We start from the raw sequence: 20,049 nt of genomic DNA, 5'->3' as shown, positions 1-20,049 counted from the left end.
CCTATTCCGGAATTGTAAAATCTAGTTTAAAGGAAGTTTCATCTAGGGAAATGAACAAAACATTATTGTGTGTTCACATAGATAGCTGGGTTACATCTTGTTCTGTTTTTGCACTGAGGTTCATCTCAGTTCAAATAAGAGATAAAAATGAAATAAACAGAATAAAACAACAAATCCATAGAAGACAAACGTAGGTATTTTTATGGGCTATTATTGCATTAGCTTTTCTTGTAAGATTTATATAGTACAGATGTAAAGAGGTAATGAGTTCTAGATGGTGAAGAATAACAACATTACAAAATCAATAGTAATATAGAACTATGTTAAGCAGCAACCATGGAACTCCAGTTCCTTTGGCTGAAAGTGACTAGTCATACTATCAGGGCAAGACCCATTTTCATATTGCCAGTCTTACACTGGCTATAACTATTTTGGCTTTAGTAGTTACTCCTGATTTATAGCAGTGTAATTGGAAAATCCAGTGTCTAGGTCCAGGAGCATCAGAGTCCATTCTGGGTCATTCATCTTAGGCAACAGCTTGGAGCCATTGATTTCAGCCTCTTTGCTTATGATCAAGTGGCACAGTTTTTAGGACTGTACAGTGATTGGGAGGATGAAGGGAAAGAATGCAAATCAAGGTGAACAAAAACTGATTTATCTTGACTAACGGGTGTGCCAAAAGAAAATAAACAGTGAATAAGTTAGTAGCTAATAGGTTCTGAATGCTGTAAATGTGGGTCACAGTTGTGAACTGACCATTTATCAAATATTAATGGGATTAATATTTAAATGAAGTTAGTTTTGAAGAAATGGTTGTCACATTTTCCTCTTTGCGCAGTGGAATATTAAGGAAAGCTATTAGTATGGTTATGAGATGAGATGTTTAATGAGGCCTGAGGTATAAAACTAAATTAAGGTACAGAAGTAGAAGATATTTAAGACCAAAATTACAGAAATTGAGTCCAATATAAATATTGCATTGACTTAAAAATTCACAGCAGAATTATTGGAAAAAGACAATTGAGCTCTACCTTTTAAAATATTAATAGAGTAATTTCTACATACAGGTTAACTTTCTAAACCTAATTTGCATGCAAATGTTAAAATCCCAAGTATGAAATATAATCTAACCTTATTTAAATGAGCAAATATTAGTAGTATATTTGTGCATCACTCAGTCTGATCTGACAATGTAGCTTAATATTTCAGAAACTGTTTTTGGCTATAATCATGTTTTCCTTTCTGTTTAGTAGAGAACTATGCTGTATTTCAAAATACAACTTGGGTAGTCTTGAAACAATATATCTTTTTCATCAGATGTAAAATGCTTTACGGTAACATTCGAACAATAAAATACTGCTAGTTTTATCTCTTCTTGTAGGCAAGTGTTATTGCTTACAAAATATGTCGTTTCCCCATAGCATCTCAATATAGCATTAGCTCTCTAGTGAAAAAAACCAGCAAGCCATTAAATTTGCATTACCACACCAAAGTCAATATGTCACAGTGGTAAATTCTTATTGGTTCTGTGTCTGTATTTAAAATGTTAAAAAGAAATAATCAACACAAAGCTAGTTGACAGCATGCACCTACAGGTTGAGACAATGTTGTCTCTCCCATACGATCGGACTTTCATTATACTTTTTTGTCCTTTTGTAAGATGCAATTGTGTACCTTCAATTAAGAGTCACATTTTTAACACTCTCATCATTACTGAATATTCAAAACAAGTCAATAAAAACTTTGTCAAGAAGTCCACTAAAACACCAAGGAGATGAAAAGGATAGAAACTTTGGAAATTTAGCAGCATCAAAATGTACTCGTATAAAGGCACAGGAAATTAATTTACTATCAAATACATCAACTATTCATTATCAAGTAACACAGAATTATCAAGAATTCTATCAAGAATTTTATTTTTATTTTCTTATCAAGACTTTCTTATAAAATTCTTATCAAGATCTTATCGTTATGCATATTTTGGCTTAGTTGTGAATGTAAGATGACTTTGGCATAGCCAAAAAATTAATTTTTTACATCTTTATAACCTTCAAAAGTTATTAGCTACAGGCTTGTTTCCTATGAGATAATTGTAGAACACATGGACTTTGTTAACAACTGTATGAAAGATGGATCAAATGCTTACTGAACACATCAACAGGTCTCTCAATTTCTTTATAGATTTATTGAACCAGACAGAAAGCCAGAGTCTAGTGCTGCAGCTCTAGACTGCAGCTCTTAGCTTGTTTGTGAGGTTTGAATCTGTAGTTTAGATACTGCAGCATTAAAAGCAAAATTTATTATTTTCCTTATTTTTGACACAACAGAATTTTGTCGGTTTTTAAATTGTGCCTTCGTAGTCCAGCTATTCATGATTCATTACAGAGTGATCAGTTAGATACCAGTAGTGCTGTGATTAACAGTTTGATCTAAAGCCCAGTTAAGTCTTTAACTTAATTTCGATTGGCTTTGGATGAAGCCCCTAGAGATGTATACAAAAGTGGCAGCCATTATGGGTATGCTTATGCTGCAATAAAACACTTGGGCATGCAGGGCTCAGACTGTAGGGTTATAAAATTGCAGGGTAGATGTTTGGGCTCAGGCTGGAGCCCAGGCTCTGGGACCCCACGGTCCCAGCAATTTTATAACCCTGCAGCCTGAACGCCATGAGCCCAAGTCAGCTGACTTAGGCCAGCCACCGGTGTTTTACTGCAGTGTAGAGATACCCTTTGTGTCCTGTTTATGTTCCACAGAGTGCCTAGTTTCTTCCTGTAACAACGTAGGGAACTTGCTACGGACTCTCAACTTGCTACGGACTCTCTGCCACATCCACAGTCTCTTTTGTGCAGTTCTGTTGTCTGAACTTAGGTCAAATCAGCAAAAACACAGTTCCTCAGCTCACCCTGGGCTACAGTTCCAAAGGTTCCCCTCCCCCCCACTTTAGCTCTCAGATTCTTTCTACCTCCTCTCCCAGGGGACTCTGGCCCCTTTGCTGGCTAGTTCTCAGCCTGACTCACCCAGGCTCCCCCTCACCAGGTCTCCCTCTCTCTAAACCCAGGTTCCCTCTTTTAAAGCTCAGCTGGGGTCAGCTGACCAAGTCACAGGTGCACTGGTCCTGTACCCTCTTAAAGGGCCAATGTCACTCTGTGACACTGTCCTTTTCCCCTATTTTCAGCTTTCACAATGAAAAGTTTTTTGAAAGTGCTGTTTACCAAGCTGTTTGTCTTCCAATCTGATTGTTCCCAGTAGTATTTATAAATCATATCTTAGTGGGTTTCCGTGCAGATAAAAAGAGAGACAATTGATTTCTAGGCTCAACTTATCTTAGTGTGTTTACTTTCAAAATACAGCCCCTGGAATTGGCTTTCACTGAATCTTAGTTGGTTTGGAACTAAACTTATCTTGAAACAATAAGTAAAATAAATTAACTTCTGTAGAACACTTTGGACTACGGCAACCCAGTCATTTTGTCTAAACTGCTATGTACTATAATCAGATGTTGAAGAGTGTGATATTTCCCATGACCATTGCAATTGTGGAAGCCCCAGAGGCTGCTGTAGAAATACCCCCCACTTTTAAAGTTAGCTTGGTATAAAATAGTCAGGGATGTAAATACCCCCTTCTCTTGTTCATCATTTTTTGAATAAGACAATATATATAATATATTCCAAAAGCTGTACCAAATAAGATTGAAGTAAGGAACCTACACAGGAATAGGGCACAGTAGCAGTTTGAGCATGGCACTTGTCGTTAATAAACTTAACTTCTTGGGCTCATTTTCTGGATTATTCTTCCTTTTTCTTTGTATTTACAAAAAAGCACATATGGTAAAAGCTTTAGATGGTTGTACAGAAATGCTGTAGTATGTGTAAATGAAAGGGAAATCATCCACAATATATTTGACCTGACTTCCTAATTAATAAATCAATCCCAATCACTTTTTTGCCCACTTCTGCAAATTGAGCATGCAGGCCTTCAACCTGAGTGGTCACAGATAATTTGCAACCCAGCAATGTGTGTTAGTAGTCAAATCTATTCCTTCCTATGTTCATTACCTTGCATTTGTCAACACTAAATTTCATGTCATTGTGGTTCATCTAGCTTTGTTAGGTGCCTCTGAAATTCCTTATGGTCTTCCCAGTGTGGATTAACCTAATAATTTTGTTTAATCTAGAAATTTTGTCACCTCACTCTCCTTCCCTTTTCCTGACTATTAATAAATATATTAAATAACATGGCCCTGCCTACACTGTTAACTTTTGCCATGTGAAAAATTGATAATTTACTCCTTTTCTTTGTTTTTTGTTTTTGTTTTTTTGCTAGCTTCTAATTCATGCAGATATTTAAGTCTCATCCTCTGACTATGTAGGCCAACATTTTCAAAGCTGGGTTCCTAAAACTAGGCTCCTTAATCCATATTTAAGTACCCAAATATATGTGGTCTGATGCTCGGCACGCACAAATCCTATCCAGATTAGTGGCAGGTGCAGGTAGTAAAAATGTGAATTTAGGCGCCTAACTCAAGACATCCAAGGTTGAAAATTTTGGCCTTAATAGCCTCATATGAGGACCTTTTGCGAAAGGTAGATTGGAGAAACATGACTTTTATCTAGGAAGCCTTCATGTTCATTTAGATTTCATATAGTTCTGTTTTTAACTAGCATCTAGAAAACTGGTTGAAATGATAAAATAAGATTCACTGGTCTATAATTCCACAGATCAGCCAACACTTTCTTTAAAATTGGCACATTTGCAATTCTGCAAATATTCGATAGAGGATCTGATTTTAATGAGAGTACATATTTTTCTTCAGATTTCAGCCACTTCATTCTGTAGCTCCTATTAAATCCTTGAATGCATATCATATATAATACATAATGGATATCATATATCATACATAATAACCAATGCTGATGACTTGTTGCTCTTTTTGTTCCTGCATCATCTCTTCTGACAGCTCAATCTTTAACAGTGTCTCATCTTTACTATCTGATAAGACTAGGTCTGTGGTATGTATCCTCCCAAAATCCTCAGTGGTGCTGACTAATGCAAAGGATTAATTTAGCGTCTTTGTAATGCCCTTAATTGCTCCCTTTACTGCCTAGTTGCCTAGCTGACTCTCAAATTACCTTTCAGACTTCTTGCTTCTGTTATACTTAGTCTTTTTTGTATTTGTTTTTGTCTTTGACTCTTTGTTCCCTCTTTACAAATTTCCAGTTTAGATTTTACCTGCCATATAGTTTATGCTCCTTTCTATTGGCTTCATTAGCTTAGGATTCCATTTGGTTTGAATTACTGTATATACTCGTTCATAAGCTGAATTTTTTTGGTAAAAAAGTGAAGCATCAAAGAGCAGGGGTCGGCTTATCAAGAGGTCTACACCAAAAGTTGACGATTTTAAGCTCTATTGAATTATTGAATTGAATATCTAATACATTGTCATTGTAGATCAGAGGTCGGCAGACTTTGGCTCCCGGCCTGTCAGGGTAAGCCGTGAGTGGGCCGGGACGTTTTGTTTATCTGGAGTGTCCGCAGGTACGAAGCCCCGCAGCTCCCAGTGGCCGTGATTTGCCGTTCCCAGCCAATGGGAGCTGCAGGAAGTGGCAGCCAGCACATCCCTCAGCCCGCGCCGCTTCCCGCAGCTCCCATTTGCTGGGAACGGCAAACCGCAGCCACTGGGAGCTGCTGGGCTCTGTGCCTGTGGACACTCCAGATAAACAAAACATCCCGGCCTGCCAGCGACTTACCCTGATGGGCCGGGAGCCAAAGTTTGCCAACCCTTGAAATATAGGGTCGGCTTATGAAAGGGTCATACAGTTTTTTGCCATTTTAACCTATCCATCTTGGGGGGGTCAGCTTATAAACGAACGAGCTAATGAACAAGTATATACGGTACCTATCCATTTCATCATACTATATTATTTTTTCTCCTTTGCCGCCTTTCTTTTTTCTTTCGGTGTGCATGCTCTGAGACTTTGTTTTGGAAAGCTTAAGCCCCTATACTAATTCTAAGGATTTTAATTACCTCACCTTTGACTTTAGGGTCTTCGATTAGCACAGGTGTGTGTGCGTGTGTGTGTCATAGTGTTAATCTTTTGGTTTTTATCAGATTAACTAGCTAGTAATTTTAAAATCATTATCTGATTATGATGCACTTTCTCTACAGTAGTAATTAATATCACAAATGGAAGTGCTTCCCTTACAGAAGCTGAATTTAATTATATTGTGGTTACACTTAGCTTACCCTTTCAGCCATTTTCTTTACATTTTTGAAGGACTAGTTATACAGACCAATCTGGGTTGCTTGTTAAAGTAGGCTTATTTGAACAACATGAGTTTTAATAGGAGCAAAGAATGTAGGGCACCTTTACAAGATGGGGGCTGTGTCCTCGAATGCAGTGACTCTGAAAAGGACTTGAATAGTGGTAGATGGCCAACTGCACTTGAGCTTCCAGTGTAATGCTAGCTAAGAGGGTGAATATGATCCTTGGATGCATAATCAGAGGAATATTAGTTAAGAGTAGGGAGATGGTATTTTCTCTGTATACATCATTAATGAGACCATTACAGAAATACTGTCTAGTTCTGGGGATCCATTTTTAAAAGGATGTTGACAAATAGGAAAGGGCTCAGAAAAAAGCTACAAGAATGATTTGAGGACTGGAAAATCTGCCTTACAATGAGAGACTAAAGAAGCTGAATCTGCTTACCAAAAGGAAAGTTAACAGGTGACTTGATTTTGGTCTGTAAGTTCCTAGATGGAAGATTTCTGATAGTAGAGGTGTCTTTAAACTAACAGACAAAGGCATAAACAAGATCCAGTGGCTGGAAGCTGAAGCTAGACAAATTCAGACAGGAAATAACATACACATTTTTAAGAGAGTGAGGGTAATTAACAGTTGTAACAAGTTACGTAGGGATGTGGTGGATTCTTCATCACCTGAAGTCTTTAAACAAAAAATGGATGCCTCTCTAAAAGATATACTATAGTTCAAGCAGAAGTTACAGGCTTGATGTGGAAATTACTGTGTAAGGTTCTATGGCCTGTGTAAAGCAGGAGATCGGGCAGGAGCAGGGGGGCTGGAACAATTTTTACAGTCGGGGTGCTGAGAGCCATTGAACCAAACTGTAAACCCTGTGTATAATGGAACCACTTCAAGCCACAGGATATGGCAGCACCCCCCCCCACCCCCCGAACTCCTAGTTCCAGCACCTCTGGGAAGGAGGTGAGCTCTAGATGAACATAAGGTCCCTTTTGGCCTTAAAAATCTATGAATATATGACTAAGTTAAGAATGGCCTCTTCTCTTGTATGTTCTGAACCACTGATGTCACTTCTTCACAAAGTCTGCTTATACTACTAACAATCTTTCTCATTTTAGCTCACTCAAAGTTGCCCTCATGTTTGTCACGTCAGATCTTAAAGACAGTGTATCTTTATTTCTGTGAATATTTTGATTGTTTAGGTCTTAAAAAATGATAAATGTCCAAAATCCTAAATGTAAGCGAATATGCAAGACTAAGAAAATAGGGGGTGAACAATTAATGGAAACCCTTATATTTTATTGTCTACCCAACTGAATGATGCAAACTATTAGAGGAAAGAAACATCTTTTGAATAAACTGAGCCTGGACTTAATACGGTTCCTTTGTGGAACAACACTTTTAAACATAATGATGCTCCTTCACCATGCAAAAATGTGAATGATTTTCTGAGGTGCACTGTAGAAGGGATGAAGGCAACAAGATATTTATATTGTTACATAGCCTCAAAATTGTAATAATGGCAATAAGGTGATAATGATTTAATTCTTATGCATACTATTGAGTAACATTATCAACCAGTGCTATCAATGTCTGGTTTATGCTTGTGGCATAGAGTATAAGGATGGCCACAGTCCAGGCCTACCACTCTGGTGCAAGTGATAGCAGAAATAGAGGCTCCTAAGCCATTTTGCCCTCAGTACTGATGGTGTAGGGGATATGACTAAAGGAAAGCCTGCATGCTCTGATCATAGACATTCTTTTTTCATCCTTGGGACCATTAGCATCTGGCATCAGTTAATTTAGCCCTTTAGGTGCTCTATATTTTAGTAGGAAATCAGCACTGCACACAGCTGTCTGAAGACTGGGAGAAAGCACTGTCACCATTTCAGGGTAACTACACCTAAATCCCCCTTGCTCCATGTCAGGAATGCCCAAAAAGGTCTCAGATCTTCTGACAGGGGTGGGGTTTAAGGTGACACAGTTCCCTGCCTTACACTATGATATCCTCAGCAAACCAGTCTGCCGAAAGGCCAACACCTGGGCTTTGATTTTTCTCCAAGGGCTATGAACTACATATTGCCCACAGTTACGAGTTACCACACAGCCATTTCTAGGTGACCACTTTTATTCTTAAGGTAAAAGTATTACAGAAAGAAAATATAAAAACATTTAAAGTTTCTATACACCTGCTAAAAGCTTACCAGAAGTCACCCATCAGTCTTATGGGGACCTTCGTAGGCCAAAGACTTTCCAACCCTTCTGCAAGAGCTGGGGCCTTCTGTGGACATAAAGATCCTGTCCATTTGCTGAATCAGAAAGAAGGCCCCAAATCAGTTTAAATGCAATCTTTTATGTCAAAAGCCCTTTCTTTGTCTGTTGGTCTCTGGAAAACCCAGTTTGAACTAGTATATGTAAGCCTCCCTAGGGGTTGGTATCTCTCTGCAACCTGGCCCCTGGAGTATGGGGTCACAACCTGAATAATTCAGCTTAATGACCCTCTGCTGTTTTTCGTTGCTGAAGGAGCTAAAAGCAACCCTCCCTCCCTGGAGTTGCATACAACCCCTGGCCCACAATGATACATAACCATGCTTAATCTTAATACAATATGCTCCCCACAAAGATACTTCATGCGGTTGCAATATCTGTCACCAGTACCTCTCCACACCCTCCATGAAGATCTCATTCATTTCAGGTTTACAGTATGGCCATTGAAAGCACAAGTTCCCAAAAGAGAGGTTTTAGATAGACATAATCTCAACCATGATGTGCTCCAGTGGTCATTGTCCATGATGTCAGGATCTCTGGAAACTTCTCATTGGTGTGATGCATATCTTCCAACATTTCGAGTGGCTAAAGCAGGATAGGTGCTGCCTCTGGGGGAGAGGGGGTGCTGCCCCTCCCCGAGGTGGGGGCCCTCAGGAGTGTGGGATTGGGTGCTGCTTATGGGGAAGAGAGGAGTTGCAGAGTGAGCCCACCCTGCGCTCGCCCTGCAGCGGCCTCTGCTGTGACTTCTCACCTACAGAGCTTGCTGGGCTCAGCTCCCCACTCTTGGTTTGCGACCTGGCCCTTGGTGCACGGGGTCACAACACCATTCAGATTTGTTCGGTCTCCCTGGTGTGGGGGTAGCCGGGCCAAATTAGAGTGAGTAGCACTGGGACTCCATGCTCCAAGTTGCAGGACCGCTCACTGAAATTTGGCCTGCCCGCCAAACCCCCTGCTGGGGGCGGGGGGGGGGGTGGTTAGGCCAAACCAGAATGGCGGTGGGACCCTGTGCAGCAGAAGTCAGGTCACAACACCCAAAGCGGGGAGCTGAGCCTAGCCTGCACTGCGGGACAGAAGCTGCTTTAACTGGGACAGGAGGTTTTGGAAACCAAAGCAGGACAGTGCTGCAAAACCCAGGACTGTTGTGAAGCCTGGTGGTGGATGAACCTTGGATATGATGTGCTCCTCCAAAACAGATGTGCTGGACTTCTTTCTAATGGAACTTAGCATTAGCGTCAACAGATAAGAAAATTTTCCTGAGAATTACTTAACAATTTAAATGGCTTTCGAATTGCCAATATACTTTTCTGGGAGCAAAATTCAACAGTTCTGATTTCTGTGGTTGGAGTGAATTAATAGGCTTCATATTGAAGCATTAATCTCAACCCTCAGAAAGTGTGTAGATTAATATACTTGAAAAGGTGGTGCTATGCATTTATAACTGTTTTCTGCTCAGGGTAAATTTGTCATATTCACTATATACTTACCATTTCAGGGAGTAGTTTGGTCTTAAACAAATTGGTTCAAATTTTGCTTTAAAACTGTGAATGTATTCCTAGAACAATTTATAATTTTAGGCAGAACAGCTCTGCAATGTGCTATGATGGCTCTAATGTGAGTCTTTTACATGCTTCACGTGCTAAATCCTTGATTACTTCCAACTAATATTTAAACAGTATTTTGATTCAGTACTTAGTGTTCAGATTGACACAGGCTCAGTACTGTTTGGTATGTATGTGATCATTCAATAAGGAAATGAACCCCTTCTCAAGGATTATTAATGTGTTTTTTGGCAGGCTGAGATTTCATTTTAAGCTAGATTCCTGAGAGTTTGAGTCCTTCGCATCGACATTTTCAGTATTGAGAACAGTGCAACTTGTTCTCAAGAGCAATGAGCTCCAAGGTCTCACGGCTATCTGCCCCTTTCAAAATATTTAGAGAAATGTTGGTGGATCACTTGGAACTTTTAGCAGTTCCTTAGTGTTAACAGAACTGTTGTGAAGTTATACATTTTCTTTTTTTGATAAGGACCTGTACTAGTGTGGTTGTACTGCCATTGCTTCTTGGGCATGTTCTCTTGGATCTGCTTATGCAAGTTAGTGTTGTCCGCAGCAAGCACGGTGCATGTCAGCAATAATTTTGAAATTTTTACCATTGCCACAAATGTATAACCAAGGCTGTTAAGTTCCTGCTGGTTCCTAGTAGCAAAGGCAGAAAGAATAACTCCATCTACAAGAAAAAGCCCATTGCCTCTACTAAGGTGGTGTGTGTGTGTGTGTGTGTGTGTGTGTGTGTGTGTGTGTGTGAAATTCTCCTCAACTTTTTCTTTTCATCCATTGCCTCGGAATATTTCTTCTTTCTCTTTTCTTCTACACAGCTGATTTTACATTGGGTTTGGTAATTTAGTGCAATTTTAATTTTTATTTATATTAAGAGCTTGTTTTACATCCATGATGTGATGTATCTGAGGTGGCAAGCACCGTGTAAATGCATCTTTTCTTCAAGAATACAATGCCCTACATCAGACAAGCTGACATAGTCTTTCCACTGTCTGGGAAATGTCATTTCCCAAAGGGGAGTTTGGCCTGTGTAGCCTTCACCGTCCAGGTGAGACGTGAATAGGATCATGAGCTTAAAAAGTCCTCGACCTGGAAGAGGCTTTTGTACCTGCTTAGAGCCCTCTGAAGCCTTCGGATTTCTCTGTTCAGGATTTGGCATAGAAGTCCTGATCTTTGGATCTTGACTCTAGGTTACTTTACATCTCAGTCCCATTACCTGTCTCTGTCTAAAGGGCAAAAAAAAAGGTGAGAGAGATAGATGAACATAATTTGTTGGGGAAGAGTCAACATGTTTTTTGTAAAGGGAAATTGTCACGGCTTGTGGGGGGACACAAGGCCCTGCACCCCCGGCTTCCTGCGATTCACCATGACTCTCAGCCAGCCAGTAAAGCAGAAGGTTTATTTAGACGACAGGAATACAGTCCAAGACAGGTCTTGCAGGCACAGACAACAGGATCCCCCCCCAATTAGGCTCATCTTGGGGTCCCACGGGCACCACAGCCCCCTTGGGGGGTCAGAGCCCCGTCTGCCTCCCAGCCATTCCACCAGCCAGCTCCTGCAACTCTCTCTCCCCCCAGCATCTCCTCCCCCAGCCTTTGTTCAGTTTCCCGGGCAAAGGTGTCACCTGGCCTCTAACCCCTTCCTGGGTTCTCATGTTACATGCTCAGGTATCCTCCCTCAAGGCCAGTCTCCCATCCCCCAATGCAGACCATCCTAGCCACACTCCCCTGCCTTCCCAGGCCAACACTCCCCACTCAGCATTCAAAGACCACATTAAGAACAGTCCCAGTTCATCACAGAAATCATGCCTCACCAATCTACTAGAATTCTTTGAGGGGGTCAACAAGCACGTGGACAAGGGGGATCTAGTGGATATAGTATATTTAGATTTTCAGAAAGCCTTTGACAAGGTCCCTCACCAAAGGCTCTTAAGCAAAGTAAGCAGTCATGGGAGAAGAAGGGAAGGTTCTCTCATGAATTAGTAACTGGTTAAAAGATAAGGAACAAAGGGTAGAAATAAATGGTCAGTTTTCAGAATGTAGAGCGGTAAATAGTGGTGTCCCCCAGGGGTTTGTACTGGGAGCAGTCCTATTCAACATATTCATAAATGATCTGGAAAAAGGGGTAAAGAGTGAGTTGGCAAAATTTGCAGATGATACAAAACTACTCAAGATAGTTAAGTCCCAAGCAGACTGCGAAGAGCTACAAAAGGATCTCACAAAACTGGGTGACTGGGCAACAAAATGGCAGATGAAATTCAGTGTTGATAAATGCAAAGTAATGCACATTGGAAAACATAATCCCAACTATACATATAAAATGATGGGGTCTAAATTAGCTGTTACTACTCAAGAAAGAGATCTTGGAGTCATTGTGGATAGTTCTCTGAAAACATCCAATCAGTGTGCAGCGACAGTCAAAAAAGTGAACAGAATGTTGGGAATAATTAAGAAAGGGATAGATAATAAGACAGAAAATATCATATTGCTTTTATAAAAATCCATAGTACAGTACACCCACAACTTGAATACTGCATGCAGATGTGGTCGCCCCATCTCAAAAAGATATTGGAACTGGAAAAAGTTCAAAAAAGTGCAACAAAAATGATTAGGGGTATGGAACGGCTGCCATATGAGAAGAGATTAATAAGACTGGGACTTTTTAGCTTGGAAAAGAGACGACTAAGGGGAGATATGATAGAGGTCTATAAAATCATGACTGGTGTGGAGAAAGTAAATAAGGAAATGTTATTTACTCCTCATAACACAAGAACTAGGGGCCACCAAATTAAATTAATAGGCAGCAGGTTTAAAACAAACAAAAGGAAGTATTTTTTCACACAACGCACAGTCAACCTGTGGAACTCTTTGCCAGAGGATGTTGTGAAGGCCAAGAGTATAACAGGGTTCAAAAAAGAACTAGATAAATTCATGGAGGATAGGTCCATCAATGGCTATTAGCAAGGATGGGCAGGGATGGTGTCCCTAGCCTCTGTTTGCCAGAAGATGGGAATGGGCGACAGGATGGATCACTTGATGATTACCTGGTCTGTTCATTCCCTCTGGGGCCACTGGCATTGGCCACTGTTGGAAGACAGGATACTGGGCTAGATGGACCTTTGGTCTGACCCAGTATGGCCGTTCTTATTTTCTTAATAAACCTATCATTATGTGTACTCCAGTAATCTTGCTCTGCAAATGATTTATCACTTGCAATCTACTATATTATAAGTATTGCTACACTAGTAGATCCATAGATGAAGGTTTCAGCTTTCTACATGTCTTGACAGATGATACAGTATGGTAGGATAGTTAGGGAACTTCAGTCACGTTGGAAGGACAGAGCAGTAGATGGAATGGCAGAACCTTCTGTTCATTTCGGCAAAGGAAAGGTAGCTGCTGCTCCAACAACTTTTGCTTCCTTCCTCTGCTCGCTGTTTCTCAGTAACCGTGATAAGAGCAGTCCATGACTTATGATTTCACAAACAAACTATGGAGAAGTCTGGTACAAATTGGTGTGTATCAAAGAACTCATACTTGGTCAAATACTGAATAACTAGAAATACTATTTGGCCATAGACAAATTAGAATTCAAAAACACAACAATAAATAATACAGTTGCATGTATTAAACTCAATCATGTCTTGCAGGAATATATATTTAGTAGTAAAAAATCATCCCTATTTAATGGCATTCCCTCACCAAAAAAAAAAAAATTGTTTTGTCATCATCAATACATTATGAGAATCACTGTGGAGAGTAACTCTACTTTGAATAAGACGATGTGCAGGACTTTCAGTTATTCCAATTTTCTATCAACACATTTTGATAAATTAATCTATCCTGAAAATAATTTTTAATAAATGATTAACTGATATTTTTTTAAATATGAAGTGAAGTAATGCAGTCTGTAAAGGTTAAAGACCTTACTCTGAATAATGTTTTGTCCTATTCGCTTAAGATAAGTAAATCTATGTGATATTAATATCTGCCTCTTTTTAGCACAGTAGTTGATAATGACAAAACTATAGTTTGAAAATACAGATTACTAGAGTGAGGAATGAGACAAGTAGCCTCCCTTGAAAGAATATAGGTACTTCACACTTGGGGGTCTTTCACAGATTACTCTTGTAAGGGAAAGTATGGGAGAAAAATGACTGAGAGGGAGTGACTGGTAGCTATGGAAAGAAAGAGATGTAAGATGGCAGCTGGAAGATCTAAAATGAACTGACTCTAAGAAGGAGGGGAGATTAATATTTTATGGCTTGTGACTTTTTTTGTATGTCACCAACAGTGTCCTAGGCCCTTTGCAGAAGGGTGTGCAGATAGTCAACTTGCCCTGGATAGCTCACAATAGTATACATATCATGTGGAGCAAGGAAAAGCAGTTCAATGTTACAGTGCAGTCATGTCTTATTAATTCCACTGAAATGATAGATCTAGGAGGAAGAGAGTGGAGGCTTGTTTATTTGGTTGGGAAGACCAATGCACTTAATGATGGTTATGGCTGTGTGTCTGTCACAGAGGTCATGGAAGTCACTGATTCTGTGACTTTCCGTGACATCTGCAGTGGCCGGTGCGCCTGGCTCAGGGGCTGCCTGAGCCGGGCAGCCCCATGTCCAGCAGCAGCAGCAGTTGGGGTGTGTGATGGGGCTCAGGGCTGTGTGAGGGGGTTGTGGTGCGGGGCAGTGCTTACCTGGGGTGGCTCCCCGGCTCCCACCGGCATGTCACTGCAGCTCCTAGGCAGAGGGGCCAGGAGGCTCCATGTGTTGCCCGCAGCTGCAGGCGCCGCCCCCTGCAGCTCCCATTGGCTGCGGTTGCCGGCCAATGGGAGTTGTGGAGCCAGCGCTTGTGACGGGAGCAGCATGCGGAGCCCTCCTGGCCGCCCCTCCCCCTAGGAGCTGCAGGGAAATATCGGTCAGAGCCGGGTAGGGATCCTGCCAGCCTCTCCTCTGCCCCCCCCCCCCATCTTCCCGCTCCAGCAAGGGTCCCAGGCCATGCGCCACTGCCCGCCCCTCTCCCCCCAGCACCAGCAGGGGTCCTGGGCCATGCACCACCGCCCTCTCCCACCAGTGCCAGAGGGAGTCCTGGACCAGCACCCGCGGCGCCCCCGGACCTCCCCCCCAGAGCACCTGCGGACCCCAGCCCAAGTTTTAGTTAGGGGTATATAGTAAAAGTCATGGACATGTCACGGGTCATGAATTTTTGTTTACTGCCCATGAGCTGTCCATGACTTTTACTAAAAATACTCATGACTAAAACATAGCCTTAATGATGGTTATTAGTTTTATCTCTGATGAAATAAGAGAAGATTGCTTCTTTTACATTATAAAGAAATAGAAATGCTAAATACAGACAGGAACTTCTGACTAAATGCCATGGGTCTCTTACATGTAAATCACATAGATGAGTCCTAGTTTAAGTGCAAATAGCATCATATAGTAGTAGGTAACAAGGTAGTTCTCCCCACACACTCTCACCCCCAATCCACTGCCTGGCTTTATTTTAAAATACAGTGAACTGGTGAATTCTATCATATCCCTAAATACTTAACATAGTATACTTTTCATTCTACCCTGTAAGTCAAGCAGGTACTCTATCTCTTAGGCAACTCATCTGAGCTTATTGTTCCTGGATAGAAAAGCAGCATACAAAGGTACCTGTCATGGTTTTCTTTAATCTTTACACAGCACAGTCTTCCATTGGTAGAAAAATGTTTCTAATTGGATCTATCTGAGGAAAAAAATACGGTGACTGATCATGACTTGTTCACATTGTGTTTAAAGAAAAAAACAACCCATAACCAAACACAAAAAGCAGTATAGCTAACAGAATCACTGGTCTTAAAATAGTCTGAAAAATTTGAGGGTGCAAAAAAGATGTTGAGAGAGAGAGAGAGAGAGAGAGAGTCAACATTTTAGATTCTTCTTACGTTGTTTCATCTCAGTTTGAGTTTCCATGTGAAAACACCTTTCTAGGAGAATGTTATCTTTTTATTAGCCAGAAAGACATGACAAGTATGTTAATTTATATTTTCTTTCTCAGTTCTTTGTCCTGTGCAATTGTTTGAATACATTGGGATAGTGAATCAGATGTAAATAAAATGGTGAATACTCTATTTGTTGCATATAACTATTGTATTTTGTCATACATTTTGCCAAATACTTCAGCTAAAAGAATATACTTAAATACAGCTACCCCAGAAGTAAACAGTCGATAAAGTAGAAAATGCTGAATTTTAACTTAAAAAAGCCTAATAAAGCATAATTAAACTGCTCTTTAATTTGCTTTAGAAATACAAGCCGGGTCGATGTGATGATATTTTGAAATGGAAGCCACCCAGTCTGAATTCTGTTGATTTTCGTCTAAAGATAACAAGAATTGGTGGAGAAGGGTATGTAATCTCTTCCCTTCCTTAACCTTTTTAAATATAATCTAAAATATTCACTTGAATGGTCCTTAGCAGCAAAAATTTCTCTGGTATTATTACTTGATCTTTTCTAGGTTTACCTCCCCTTTTCCCCACACACACACCCTACTTCACTTTCTGTAGCATTTGTCCATTAGAAGCATAGCCAGTTGTTTCTTTGACTTGTGGTTGGTACTGTACGAAGAAGCTGTACCGCAGATGTGTATAACTGAATTTCCCTAATTCGTTATTACTAAAGAAGGCACATTAAATTCAACAGCATCTCGTGCTTTTAAAAATTAAATTTGCTGTATGTTAAATTATTATCTATCCACAATTGCACAGAATGGTATAACAATGAAGATTTATTCAAGACCTTGCTTTAATGTAGCTCTTTGACTTATTAGTTATTCTTTAATATCCACCAAAACCCCATCAAGGAAGGTAAGTTTTCATAGCCCAAGACATTTAAATGTTCTTTAGATTACGTCACTTCTACCTATTTCTCTGTCTGGTGCATCTGCTGGTTGTAAATTGCATAAATGTATTAAACAATGGCAGTTCCCATGTGTGATTGTACTGGGGTTTAAGTCATTAAGTTACGTTTTCCATGGAAGAGGTTTTGTTTAAAATCAAGTTAATTGATTTTCAGATTGTTTAATATTTTAATATCTGGGTTTTATTCCTGCTGACTGTTTGATATACTTACTTTTAGCTTTTCTCTTCATTTCTCTAGTAACTATGAAGAAAGTAGTTTTTCAGTTAATTCATGTATTGCTCATTATTCCAGTGAACAGAATTGAATAATGGTAATAACAGCACATCTAACTCTTTAAAATACTTGCAGGTCTTATTAATATATAGAGATTGTGATAGATTGTGAGTGTGTCTCATCCTAAGGACACGGAGAATTATTTGAAAATATACAGAACTACTAACTTGTGGATATGGCACAAAGCCAAAAAATACCTGTTTGGATTTCAACAGAAAATGTGTATTTAATATCCAATAGAAAAACTGTTACTGTTTCTGCTAGGGAATATATTAGGATGTTTGTTTTTAAGTTTAGCTTTTGAGAGGCAGATGTTTCCAGTTTAAAACAAAAAACACATTATCATCTTTGCTTTCTTAAAAAAGGATATTGATTGTAATCACTTAACCGGACGATTTTCCATAATAAAAATTAAGCTATATTAGCCAAACAAGGTATTTAATTGCAGGGCGGTTTTTGTGATTTCTGCTGAAGCTTGAAAATGTTACAGTAATGAACCATGATGTCTAAACAAAAAAAGTTCTCTCATTTCATTTTAAGTGGAGTATGCATTTGATAAGATGATACTGATTTCGCACAGAAATAATAAACAAAGAAAACATGCTGATTATAATTTATTCAATTTGATAGATTTATGTTACAATTAGATTAGAAAAGGAAAATGTTATAAACAAGAACAATTTCTAGAAACTCACCTAGAATCTGTTGGAGGTAGGATACTTGACTAGATAAATCATTGGTCTGTTCTCATAGGGGAAGTCCTACTTTCGAACACTGAAAACATTTATTACATTCCAGCTACAATATTTGTTTGGTGTCCAAAATGTGGAAGTGACTTCTAAATTTGTGTGCAAATGGTTACTTGTATGCAGGCTTGACGGAATTGGAATTATATTTATTTATAATTTTGACAGATAATATCAATGTTATTTTTCATCATTTTTTTCAGTTTTTATCTATTTAAATATTCACAATTGCTGACAATAGATGCTGAGATTCAAGAAGTTAAAGCTGTAGAACCATTAAAACACAAATCGTCAACCTTGCATGTCAAAATATATAAAATAAATATCCTTAAATCAAACTCTCGTAAATTCTCAAGCATCTTTTATTTACTTTGCCTGTCTATAAATTTCAGTTATCATCGGTGGAATTATTTTTTGTCGGTTTGCATGTGTAGGGTTAAATTGATGTTTACCTACATTTACTGATAAAAATCTAATCCTTCCAAGCCTACTTTATATATCTTGGTGCCCATATTCCCTGAATAAGCATGTGTTGAATAGCCAGTTTAGGCAGCCCCTTTTTACAATTAAGCTCTAAATATCAAATGCAACAGGGGTAAATGAACAACTTAGATTACAAACTTAGATATTTTTACCGGGGTTGCTTGATTATCAGCATATAGACACTACATATTTTCAGTGTGTGCTGTACTACATCACATGTATTATTATTATATATGTAAAAAGAATCCAGGATTATCACTCTACATGTCACTCTGAGGCGTAGAATGTCCATAGAGCCAGTGTGAAGCAAGGAAAACAGCTACAAGTATGGCTCTTTTTGTTCAGAATATCATTTCAATCACTTGGATTTGTGTCCTGTTATCATTCAATTTTTAAATTCACAGCCATATTGACTTTGCAGATTACACCTGTGCAAAGAATTCTAGACTATTGTGATATCAAAGGCAACTCAACAAATCACCATCCTTCCTCTACAGCTAATTTGCATGCAGCAGTTTCATTGGTTGCGTGAAGGAGGAGTGTGAACATAAGGTGGTGTGTGCATAGAAAATGGATTGTTTGATCCAACTGTCAAACCTGTGCAACAGCACAGGCTTTCAGCTATTAGATCATCTGTGTATTATAGTGCCTAGGAACCTCATTTGTGGGCCAGGACCTCATTGTGCTTAGGTGCTGTACAGAACACAGAACAAAAAGTCAGTCCCTGCCCAAAAGAGCTTACAATCGGAGTATCGGCAAGTATAAATAAGAGAACAGACTGACAGAGAGATGAACAGGAGAGCACAAGGAAACAATGAAACAATATTGGTCAGCATGACAGGCTGTGGTCTCCCCACACCAGCAGCCTAACTGTTGTTAAAAGTTAACATTTTAATGAAGTTTTTAACATAACTAAATTCACAGGGGCCTAACAAAAGAAATTTAATGAAGTACTGAGTAAAATATTATGTATTGTAATTTTTAAAGAAATATTTATGCTGAATAGTGATCTATAAAATCATAGCCTCTGACCAGTTAATCACAAATAATGTATAAGTAATATGGTGCGATTAATTGTCAGTTGTTAATTTAATTATTCAGTTTATTGCTTGGCAAAACCTTAACAATGTACTCCCAGGAACTGTGTAAGGTAGGTCATTTATCTAGCTGGCTGAAAGAAAAGGGCTTGTTCCTCTTATAAGGTCTCCATCTGCAATTGATGGCAGAGGGGGAAGGTTTATCTGGATGGGGCAAGGAGGAACAGGAAGTGGCCAGACCAGGGGTGTGTGTGTGTGTGTGTGTGTGTGTGTGTGTGTGTGTGGAGGGGGGACACTGCCATTCCAGGTGAACGGAGGAAGGGGCTGGAGAGGGCATTATTTATACTTTGGGCAGGTCCAGAGAAGCCCTCTCACTAGGATCAGGCTGGCAATACCCATCATGGAATCAGAATAAAATTGGGTTTCTTCATGATTCACTGTAGACATTATGCTAGTCACCAATTTTTCTTGGGGGCTGAGAAGGAATTTTTCCCTCACTGCCAGATTGGCTGAAGT

At 39.5% G+C, this 20,049-nt stretch overlaps 1 protein-coding gene across 2 annotated transcripts in view; it reads left to right on the top strand.

Annotated features, from left to right (window-relative positions):
* RNGTT (RNA guanylyltransferase and 5'-phosphatase) overlaps positions 1-20,049 on the top strand; it is a 449,379-nt gene that overhangs the window by 322,646 nt on the left and 106,684 nt on the right. For both annotated transcript variants that reach the window (XM_065401183.1, XM_065401182.1), the window contains one exon: positions 16,380-16,480. In XM_065401183.1, the coding sequence (XP_065257255.1) occupies positions 16,380-16,480 (101 nt within the window). The remainder of the gene's footprint in view (positions 1-16,379; positions 16,481-20,049) is intronic.

Source organism: Emys orbicularis, chromosome 3 (assembly GCF_028017835.1).
Source record: "Emys orbicularis isolate rEmyOrb1 chromosome 3, rEmyOrb1.hap1, whole genome shotgun sequence".
Lineage (NCBI taxonomy): Eukaryota > Metazoa > Chordata > Testudines > Emydidae > Emys > Emys orbicularis.
The sequence above is the reverse complement of the archived record's forward strand: the minus strand, read 5'-3'. Positions and strand labels throughout refer to the sequence as shown.